We start from the raw sequence: 11,897 nt of genomic DNA on the forward strand, positions 1-11,897 counted from the left end.
AGATTTTTGAAAAAAATTATCAACTTCCTATCTTTGATGCAAGATACAAAATTTTTGCTAGAAACATAAAAAATATGCTATTAGCGGAACATTCTAAAATTTTCAACTTAAAAGTTAAAAAAAAAAGAAATTCCATAGGTCCAAAATAATTTTAAAAACTGCGCAGTTTTCTGAACTTTCATAATAACACAAAAAAACATGTACTTAATAGGCCATTATTTTCTGTAATCGCTCCACTAAAGTGGTAAGTCGGAGATTCCGTTACATGTTTTTGACTTTCTTAGGACTAACTAATGATTGCAATTCTCTAAGTTTACGTTACGTAGAACACATTTAAAGACAATAACTGAACAGAACATTTTTTTATCCACAACGAGGAATCTCTTGCCCTTCATCTGACCTGATGAAAACTGATGGATGATCAGCGAGCTTCACTCGGAATCCTAAACCACAGAGGAATTGGCTGTCCTAAATATGGTGGCCTTACCACTAGACCACAGTGGTGGTTGTTACTTTACGATTAAATTCGATATACCTACATATTAGTGTGTGTGTGTGTGTGTGCGCGCGCGCGCGCGCGCGTGTGTGTGTGTGTGTGTGTGTGTGTGTGTGTGTGTGTGTGAGAGAGAGAGAGAGAGAGAGAGCAAAAATGGGTGTAATGATTTAATTTAAAGTAAATGTTCATAATGTCCGCCGTTGACCTGAATGCACAATCGACAACGACGCAAAAAAATTCTTCGTAAAACCTTCTTCTTCATTTTAATTTGGTTTTGTGCTTCAGTCAGCTTTGTCCGCAGTTCATCAATATTTTCATATTCCCTATTGTATACCAGATGAAGGGCAAGAGCTTCCTCGATGTGGATAAAAAAATGTTCTGTTCAGTTATTGTCTCTAAATGTGTTGTACATAACGTAAACTTAAGGGATTGCAAACATTACTTAGTCCTAAGAAAGTCAAAAACATGTAACGGAATCTCCGACTTACCACTTTAGTGGAGCGATTACAGAAAATAATGGCCTATTAAGTACATGTTTTTTTGTGTTATTATGAAAGTTCAGAAAACTGCGCAGTTTTTAAAATTATTTTGGACCTATGGAAGTTTTCTTTTTTTTTAAACTTTTAAGTTGAAAATTTTAGAATGTTCCGCTAAAAGCATATTTTTTATGTTTCTAGCAAAAATTTTGTATCTTGCATCAAAGATAGGAAATTGATTATTTTTTTCAAAAATCTGCAATTAATAGGGAATCTGTCAAAAAAAAGAATTCTGAGAAAAGTCGACCCAAAAAAAGATAAAAAAAATTTAAAGCCTACTAGGTCATACAATTTGAAAAAATCACAAAATTAACGATAACTTCTAAACTATGAAAAATCGTAAAACATACATGGGGGTGAAATCGATAGGTCTAGTCCTCACCTATCACCTGCCTTCGGCTTGACACCTTACAAGAAACACCCTGTATAATGGAAAATTATCACAACATCACGAGTGTGAACGAATGATAAATAAAAAGCACTGTAATAAGTATCAATAGTTTATTACATAAGTTATAGCCAAGCTTACACTTTCGTTTATTCTAAACCGATTCATATTAAATATTTAAAACTGCCTAAGTTTTATTCTATAACCATCATTCTGTATACTTTGCAGGGATGCTAAACTAAAGAATATTTGAATCCGGCCCGAAGGACCTGTGTTGGCATCCCTGCGAGCTCTATAAAAACTTATAAATAAATCTAACATCACTCTATGTTATTACCATTTTAGGCTATGCTTGGTGTTACTACTTTTTTAACTATTTTATGGTTTCAATATAAAAGATAATATAATTAGACCTAAATCGTCCAACTGCGAAAGCGACGATAAACCTACATTTTATTTAGATTTGAGTATAGCTTTTACTTGAATATATCACAAATGTTTTGTTACCTAAAATATAATCTTTTCGCATTGCACTGCAGAATGGTGCGAGTTTAAGAACTGGTGCGTGATTTATTTATTGGAAATTATTTTGTTAGTATGTTTACATGAATAAGATTATTAAATAAACATACCGTAGGTTCTAAAATAGAAAATGTACAGTGCAATACCAAAAGAGAAAATCTTACAAATATCTCGATTGGTACTATTGAATCTTATTTTCATTAAGTTGACATGGCTTGACTTAAGAAGGTCTAAGTGAGGCTCATTTATTGCTTTAGGCGTTAAGATTATTATCGGTGTTATATTATACATCTTACAATTACAAATACACCCATCTTTGCAAAGTAACAGGCAAACACAGTAGAGCACTCTGCATGTATAATTTTCAAGTTTAGTAAATTGATAGGTAAACGTAAACCTTCCTCTACAGAATAAGGAAAAAGAGTTACAATGTCTAAAACTCGATAGAATTTTCAATATGTATTAAGTTTTAATAAAATGATCCAAACATAAAAATAATTTATCCATCTCAGTAAAATCGCATTGGTATACAGAATAAAATTAATTTCATTCTATTGTTTGCCTCATACTTCGCAACATAAAAAAACATCGATTAAAACATTACTCGTTTCGAAATACTGGACATAAAAATCTTTAATATCTATGTTACTCTTTCCTCATCGTCGTATCAAAAATTATCTTATAATTTAAATTTACTCTAGCTAATAATCATTTAGAATTGAGGGACTGTAATTTTTTTATCTCCTCCTACATACAATGAATAGCTTACAAACATTGCTATGATTCATACAGGCAAATTCAAAAATGAATTTTGGACACTAAAATATGAATGCTCGCAGCTATGTTTATATTTATTAACAAACTCTCCAATACGAAATACATTAGGTACTGAAAACTAAGTTCAGGGGTATACCTTAAATATTGATTATGGCATGGGCATGATATCTGAATATTTATTCAATTCAATTATTGATATTTTTCAATAACTTGCAATGCCCTTACAGGGCTCTTGTTTGTGTCTACACATATTTCTTTTGTAAACACCTAATTGTACAACAGGATGCAATAAATGAATATGTATATGAAATGAATAATAATATAATATACACCTATTACTTTGCAATCAAGTGGGTGCATACTTAAATCATTACTTCATTTTCGAACAAACACAGCTCTGTCCACAACGATTAGCAAAACGAAACGTGGTAGGTTTAATAGTGCCTGAAGGAAAGTCGTAACAATGTTTATAAGTAGGTACACTACATAATGTTATATTACATTCTAGTAAATCGAGGTTACTTCATTGGTGTTATTGGTGTTTCTGCTATGTTAAAGTTACAATATGGTGTTCAGTTTTCTTTGTAATAGGTACAATTATTATGGAAGATTGTGAATAACAGTTACACCGCTTCTGTATTTAAATTATGCTGTATACAAGGTTATTTTTTGTATATACGAAAGCCGAAACACGTGTCACGTGTTTTAATCTTTAGAATCAGTATAAAAAAAATTAAAATGATACCTTAAAAACTCACGAAGTTCCAAGCTTTATTTGTTGTCCCATTATCGAGTCGCGAGTGTAGACATCGTACAGCGCGCGGCACTTTCGTTGTTGACAACGCAATGTTTGTTAAGCTTTGACAACATTTTCCATACGCGCAGAACATTTTAGTAAGGTGTCCGTAAATTATGGATTTGTAAATATTATTTAGTCAAAATGTAACATGATATAAAAAATATTGCTATGGATTCTATTACTGATTATGAACAAATAGTTTTAAGGTTTCGTATATACTAAAAATAACCTTGTATATAAAATGGTTATTTATTTCACATAATTTCTTATCTACATTTTGGATTAATGATTTTGCAGTGTGTTGTTTTTCAGTAGGTATGACTTGCCAGATGGTGTAATTCCACAATCTTTAGTTTTCCTAATCGTGTTCATAAGCAATATTTGATTTATGATAGCGGTAACGATTGTCACAAATATTTATCAACTAAGATTAGTTATAAAGATAATGCATAATTTATTATGCTTTCATTTCATGGCGATGAAAAAGATATCTGGCTTTAAAACGATAATGGTGTCCTAAAAATAGCAGAAATCAATCTTCACAAGCTTATTTTTGCGAAACTAAATATTTTTTTTAATTCTCTACACATACACACATATCATATTGCTGCTCAATTGAAGGTTCAAAATTCAACAGCCAGCCAGAAAAAAAATATCAAAATAAATCCAAGTATAGGTCGCCCAACGAGAGTTGAGACACAAGCAAATATTTGTATATGTTACGGTAAACGTGATAAATTAAAAATCATTATTTTATGTAAAAAAATTAAGAGGCGGCTTAGGCTTAGGGCCTCACATTAACCTATTTTGACACTATATCTAAACAATATGGCATTACGGCAAAATAATTTATATTATGCAAAGAATATTAATTTCAGACTTGTTATGCCAAATTACAATATGTATGTATTAGTAAGATATGAAAACAAAACAAACAAAATATCTAAATGTGTGGCTGTGGCTGTACACACACATTTGTTGGTACCAAAGTTAAATTTTTAATAATCAACGATAAATGTTATTAATTTCTCAACTTTCGGAAATAATAATGACCGGTAATTATTAATAATTTTCAATTTATCACTACCGTAACTGCGATTAGGTCTTGCGCAGTGGGACTGACAAGTGCTTTCTGTCTCGCTTGCAGAATATATTTTAAGAAGAGCGAGGTAGCTAGTGTATTTGATATTTGAAATTGAATGTTTTTAGTGTTTTGTATTCAAATATTACATCAATGAGAGTACTTGTTCGCCTCAACTTTCGTTGACCTGTAACTAAACGGAATTAGATACACAAGTCCAACGACAAAGGATTTTTATGGTCTTTATCAACCACAACGGGCAAGATATTAAACTAATGCTTTCTATTTATATTGAACTAAAATATCTTCTAAATTCTAAATAGTTTGTGACTGTTTGTAAAATTATTTGTTATTGATTGACTGCCGCCCATTTAAATACAGAAACGGTGAATAAATCTGTTAAAAGTACTCTCCACGATTTAAGCAAATGCAATAAATCTTTTAACTATCAAAATACATAGGGTATTTTTTTCAAATACACGTGATTTTCCCAACACTATATCAAATAGCACAAAATGCGCTAAGGCATCACTGGAGCGATTGTGTTCGTAATATTCCACATTATTTATACCTACTAGATAGTTCCAAGTTTAGCAAACATCGCACATATGAAAAATTCACCCTATGTATGAATCCATAGGCAAGAAAACAATAAATAAATATTACCATTTTTGATTATAATCTTTAAAAACATATCCCCATAGCATACAAATTAATGGAAGACTTTTACAAAAGAAGTTCATATATCATAACATTTCGCATCTGCTTAACAGTTTATATAATATGTATTTTATTGCATTTGCTTTTAATCTGAACACAATATACATAAAATCTATTATGTCTATTTTTTGAATAATAAAATCTTAGGTACTGTTATGATTACTTCGTACTTATCACAAAAATGATGAACTTCTTATTGCATAGTTAAAAACATTATGTAGTGCTGTTTAATACGAAGTAAACATAATAGCAAAAACAATTTAGACAATTATTCCATCTGTAATGAACAAAAACTATTTTCTTAATCGTATGCTTAAAAACGAGTGCTAAGAAGATATTTTTGAAACAAATAAATAGTATAGAAAAGGATAATGTAAAGTAACTACATGTTATTGGCTCTTTTTTCGTATATAAAATTAGTTTACACCGTGTGTTATCATGTGCAGCAAAATACATTACTTCGCGCTGATAAATAAGTCATGAATATACCTGTTCTTAAAAAACTGCTTTCAAACATTTAAATAGATAGTAATTATAGTATTGTTTTAACGTGCCGAATACTCAAATGTAATGCCGAGATGTCCATCTTATTTAATTAAATGGCATCGCAAATTAATTAGTAAACAATATGATTGTGTATTGAATCCATTAATCCAATTATGCAACATATCATCTGAGTGTTAATCTAGGTAATTCAATTTAGTATAATGAACATTGGAATTCGCATAGCGCTTTGTGGCAATAACGAATAGTATAAATTCGATTAAATATTATTTGATTTATATTCGAATGTAGTTAATTGAAATATTATCTTTTAAGAGATGATAAAAGGTATTAAATTCAGAACCGAAAATTTAATTGTTACCAATTAAATTAATGGAATTTCTAAAAGATTAAGAATTAATTTAAAGTTATTATAATGATACGTGAGCCAAGTAACATGTAGTGGATAATAATAAATAATGAATGTCCCAAAAATTTTAACCAATTTCAAAAACATCGTGTACTTGTGTTAATGTATGCAATAGATTACAAGTAGAAAAATGCTTATTTGGTTAAGTATTCTAAATCGATCGATTTTAAGAAAATAATAGTAAAATTAAGCAAACTGATTCTAAAAGACACATTATAGACACGCTATGAGGATCAGAACAGTACCAAATCATAACAGTATAAATCATTTGATTTTAGATTTTTTTTAATATACCTTCATTGATACCTCAGGTGTTCATGTAAAATCTGGCAAGTATAGTAGAACTTGACGTATAGCAAAATATAGTATTAATTATTGATTAGTAAAAAGTTTTCATGAACACTTAACTGAAAAGAAATATCTTGTAAAATAAACCGATCTTTTAAATGGGTGTATAATAACGATACGACGACAGACAAAATTTTAGAACAAAAAAAATTTCAAGATCAAATCGCTCTCAGCAAAAATGTAAACAACAGAAAAAAATCGCTTAGCTTCAGAAGTCACTTGTATGTGAAGTCAAGTTGCCACACAGCATAAAAATAGTACTTACGTACGTAATTTGTAAAGAAAATAATATAGATGCCTATTAGTCGCAGCTACAATCCTGCGAATACATCACAAGTAAGAAATAATAAGCAAAGCTCTTACTATAATCACTATGTTGGCAATATTCTGTTACCTCATCTATTCTTACAACGAAAAAAATAAAAATCAACTATACTATTAAGTAAAACACTGAATAGTTCGCACACAAAGACTGCACGATAGAATTCCAAGTGAATGGTGAGCAATGAAAATACCGCGACGAGTAGAGCAGTGTCCCGTTTTCATTAAAAACACGCTTCAATCCCTTTGAGCAAGAACACAAAAGGAATACGAGTTAGGACAAACGTCAGCACCAAGATTTTAGATTAAATTTCCAGTGTGTACTCTTTGTACCTGCAACCTAAACAAAATTATTGAATGGTCGATTCCTAAGTGAAAACTTTGTGTGAGAATATTTAGATATTTACATTATTTGTATTTTAAAGCAAGGATATACACTAAAAATAATACGTTCAGCCTTATGTACATGCATTGTAAAAACGAGATACTAACTAAATGCATTGTTGCAAGTTTATAGTTACAATAATTAAGTACATTCAGTTTCATCACATGGCAGTATAAGTTACATCAAAATGTCACAAAAAAAGAAAGCAGGCAAAATATATAAGCATTTGACACTTTACACATTATAATGGTATATATTAACACATTACAACATTTTGGAACGAAACTCACGAATATACACATAATAATTATTCATCCAAAAATTACAGCAGAATTAGCTACCTACGTTAAAATTTTATAGTCTAAATTTTTACAGTATGTAAATAAATTTATCATTTCAGATGCTTGAGACAAGCTCCAACAAAAAAGTTATCGCCTTGATACCTCTTGTACTCTTTTCTTAACAGTACTTTTATAAAAAAAAACTATTCCATAATCTCATTTACCCCTAGTTCCACAATGAAATTTATTTTTTATAAACAACATAAATATAAGTACAAATTGAAATAACATACAAAATAATTAATTACAAACATCAGTCAAGATAAATCATTTAAACGGTGTAGGTAGATAAATTTTTTAATACTGGTTCAAAGACATTATTTTTATATTCTCCAAAATCTTATCATATCATTTCTTTAATAGCTGCACTGAATTATGAGAAATATATCTAAATTGTATCCTTAAAATAAATGATGGCTCTGTTTCGTTGTATAAAAGTTACCAAGTACGAGACGGGAGTACTATAAAGCTAATTTTGATCGTTAAATAAGTTTGAGTGCATTAGGCCATTACATAAATTATTGCTATCTGCACAACTGTTACAAAAGTTTATCACCAAACAGATACAATAATTAAAATAGAAAAAATATAAACAGCATAAATATATTTTCATTGATATTTTTCTTAGCAAGTTAAGAAAGATGTTTGTGTTACCTTAAGTCTAACCTTATGTCAGTCCTTTTTAGAAAAATATACAAAATGCATTATTTCAATAGTATAAATCACTTTAATCAAAAACCACTTCATCTGCACATTGTGAGATCTTTGTCCTTGTTCAAAACGAGATCAATGTTTGTTCTATAGCTGCATGTATCTCATAATCACTGCACTGATACCTCACTATATCTGAGCAAATTTTTACACGAGAAATCCATAAGGCCCGCTAACGCGAATCTGAGCACGCATGCTCTGAACACTATTCATAATTTTTTTCTGATGGCCGACGAGCGTAACGCCCAATGACGCCAACTGGTGGACTGTGAGGTCTACAACTGCTTCCATATCTGTGATGCCGGCCGCTCTAAACTTCTCAATGTACCGAGACATCTTTATACATTCCAGCCATTCCTCCACAGAAGAAAACTGGTTTAAATCAGGGGTGTCACCCGCGAGTGGATCAGCCGAGCGATTCTGGGCGATCTTCCTTAAGGTGTCGGGGCAACGAATAAGTTTATCTAAGGTTTTTACAATACTCGCAAAAGTTGGTCGATGCGTGCGCTCTTTCTGCCAACAGTCGAGCATGAGCTGGTACACTGCTTCTGGACAGTCCATAGGTGCTGGAAGACGGTAACCTTTTTCTATGGATTTGATGACATCTTGGTTACTCCAATTCCAATATGGACGCTCACCGAAACTCATCACCTCCCAGCAAACTATACCCATCGACCAAACATCACTGGCTGACGTGAATTTTCTAAATGCAATGGCCTCGGGTGCTGTCCATCGCACAGGTATTTTACCTCCGCGGGTGGTGTATGCCCCATCAGCGGTAGATTCAATTTCTCGCGACAAACCGAAATCGGCGATTTTACATACCAGTTGGGAATTTACGAGCACATTACGTGCAGCAAGATCGCGGTGTATGTAGTTCATCTCGGAAAGGTATTGCATACCGGTGGCAATGCCACGAAGCATGCCTACAAGCTGTAGAATACGGAATTTACCATCATTAGCCCGCAAAAAAGTGTCCAGGGAGCCATTCTCCATAAATTCAGTTATTATCATAATTGGATTGCATTTCGTGACAACACCTTGCAAGAATATGACGTTAGGATGCTCAAACTGGCCCATTATAGACGCTTCTGCTAAAAAGTCCCGCCTAGCACGCTCTGTAGATCCAGGTTTCAGAGTTTTGATAGCTACATCTATTTCCTGGCCGCAGCTTGCAGGCAGTTTCAGTTTACCACGGCAAACATCGCCAAATTCTCCTCCGCCAATAATTGCTTCAATCGTGATGCATGATGCGTCAATCTCGCGGGCAAATTCCCGTACAGCTTGATTAGGGTCTTCGTAAGTATGAGGATCAATGTAAGTTCTAGATCCAGTGCCAGCAAACAGTGGGGTAGTAGCATTACTACTGGTTTTCGCTGGTCTTTCTGGACCGGTGTAAACTTCGCCATTACGATAGTTCAAAGCGTTACAGTCATTCGGTTGTTTCTTATCACATTCGTCATCGGCACGGGATCGTAAAAACAGCACTGCGGCAATGATAGCCACTACTGATAAAACTACGACAGCAACCATTACACCAGCAACTAAACGCACTTGCGCTCCTTCTTCTTCACCTACAAAAGTTGTTTCCAGAACAGATCCAGTACGAGCATAGACTATTCCACTGAATTCACCCCAACCACGCTTCATTTTTGCCCGTACTCTAATTCCATATTCTGTATCTCTTTTCAATCCTGTTATAGTAATATGAGGCTCTTTTGTAATCTTTAAAGTTGTATTGGCACTTTTTTCAATGTTGTCTTTTGGAAAACATTTTACTTCATAACTTTCTATAGTATCTTCAGGATCAGTCAAATCTATTGGTGGGGGATTCCATGTAAGTGAAAGTTTATCACTTTCTACACTAAGCACCCTTAACTTGGATACCACACTGACTAAAGATGCCTCAGTTATAGCTGTTATTTCAACCTTTTTAGGAGGTTCTCCAGTAAGCTCAGAGACCCCATTTTCTGCGAATACTTGAATTTTGTATTCAGTCATTGGATCTAGGCCTAGAACAGTAACTCTTGTTGAATTTAATCCTGTAGATGCAGGTCTGTATTCAACACTATTAGAACCACAATTGGAACAATAGACTCGATAAGTGACATCATTACGCCCTCCATTTTTATGTGGAGGTTGCCATGCAAGAGAAATTGAAAATTGGTCAGCAAATGTTACTGTCAAATTGTCTGGTGCTGAAGGTGGCTGTGTGCAAGGTAAGTTCTTGGGATCTTTTTTAGCTCTGTAAAATCCCGGAACACATTTGCATTCTGAAGCGGCATAAATAGTGGATTCTGAATAATCAGGGCAAGGTGCACATGGGTCATCTCCTGTGTAAGATTTAAATTTTCCAGGTTGACATTTATTACATATTTGGTTATTATCATCAGGTTCAAATCCGGCACGGCATTTACAGGAACCACTAGGTAGTGTCCACTTGCCATCTCCCTTGCACAAGTATACTGGAGGGGATTCACCTGGAGCAGTTTCAGCATTCTCCACACATGTACCGTTTGCTTGTTCTATGACAGTAACTTCCCTACCTGTAGGTGTGGCTGGGAACCTGGCAAAGTTGACGGTTACTTCTGGACATGTGATGTAGTACACCTTTACAGCTAAAATGGAAATGCATGCTCCTTGGTCTCTAAATGCAAAATACACTCCTCTCTTAGTTACTGCTATGCTCTTTACTTCAGTATTGATATCCACTTCAGAATTTGTATTAAATCTACCTTCACCAGCTGCAATTCTGCCCACTAGTTTGTAGCTCTCTGGCTCCCAGGGTGGCTGTTCACGAGTGGCAACATCAAACTCATAGTATAGTAAGCTGAATGTTTCTTTGCAACTAAGTGCATTCCCAGGAAACAATGAGCAGTCACGTATAGTGAATTTAATTTCGATGTAGATACGATTTGCATTCCTTCTCTCTATGAATGGTGTCCATAGCCAATTGTTTACATTATGATGTGCAACATCACATACCACGTATGACCGCCAGTTGATTTGCTTCTCAAAGTTGGTGTACGACTCTTCCAGCCAGCCAGGGGTGCTCGCTTGCGGGCCGTAGGGGAACCGAGTCCAGCCCAAAGTCGCCTCAGTGGTGGTGTCGAGAAGTAGAACCTGCTCTCCGCGGACGCTCAGCGCCGCCACGGTCGCGGCCGCCACCGCGAGCAACCACATCATCTCGACCACATAATAAAACACGAAACTTCCAAGCACGACGCTGTAAGCGCGACAGATGACGCAAAAATACCACAGTCTCACTACATAATGCCCTCAGTCCCGTGTCCTTAGAAATCCAACCAAGTTACCACTTCACTTTGTTACGAATAAAGGGCAGCCCCGTCATTTCACTCCGATGCAATGTATGTAACTACTGGGCGGAGAGAACATGTTCACTGATTACACTCTTCTCCCTGTAAACACACCCGTATAGTTTCCCGTCGTATTTCTTGATGGAAGGCGACAAATTATTACAGTTCTAAGTGAAGATTCCGCATTTCTATTGATCCCGTATTTTACAGATGAAACTCACTTGACATGGACGCGCAGCAGC

General features: G+C 34.0%; 1 protein-coding gene across 1 annotated transcript; it reads right to left on the reverse strand.

Moving 5' to 3' along the window:
* Positions 1 to 1,519: 1,519 nt before the first annotated feature.
* Positions 1,520 to 11,897, reverse strand: LOC135086613 (ephrin type-B receptor 1-B). Its single transcript, XM_063981363.1, has one exon. The coding sequence runs from the start codon at positions 11,522 to 11,524 to the stop codon at positions 8,486 to 8,488; it is 3,039 nt and encodes a 1,012-aa protein (XP_063837433.1). The 5' UTR covers positions 11,525 to 11,897; the 3' UTR covers positions 1,520 to 8,485.

The sequence above is a fragment of the Ostrinia nubilalis genome, chromosome Z, assembly GCF_963855985.1.
Source record: "Ostrinia nubilalis chromosome Z, ilOstNubi1.1, whole genome shotgun sequence".
NCBI classification, from domain to species: Eukaryota; Metazoa; Arthropoda; class Insecta; order Lepidoptera; family Crambidae; genus Ostrinia; species Ostrinia nubilalis.

Excerpts from the sequence above, each read along its gene's own strand:
- LOC135086613 (XM_063981363.1), bottom strand. The coding sequence starts at position 11,524 with ATGATGTGGTTGCTCGCGGTGGCGGCCGCGACCGTGGCGGCGCTGAGC.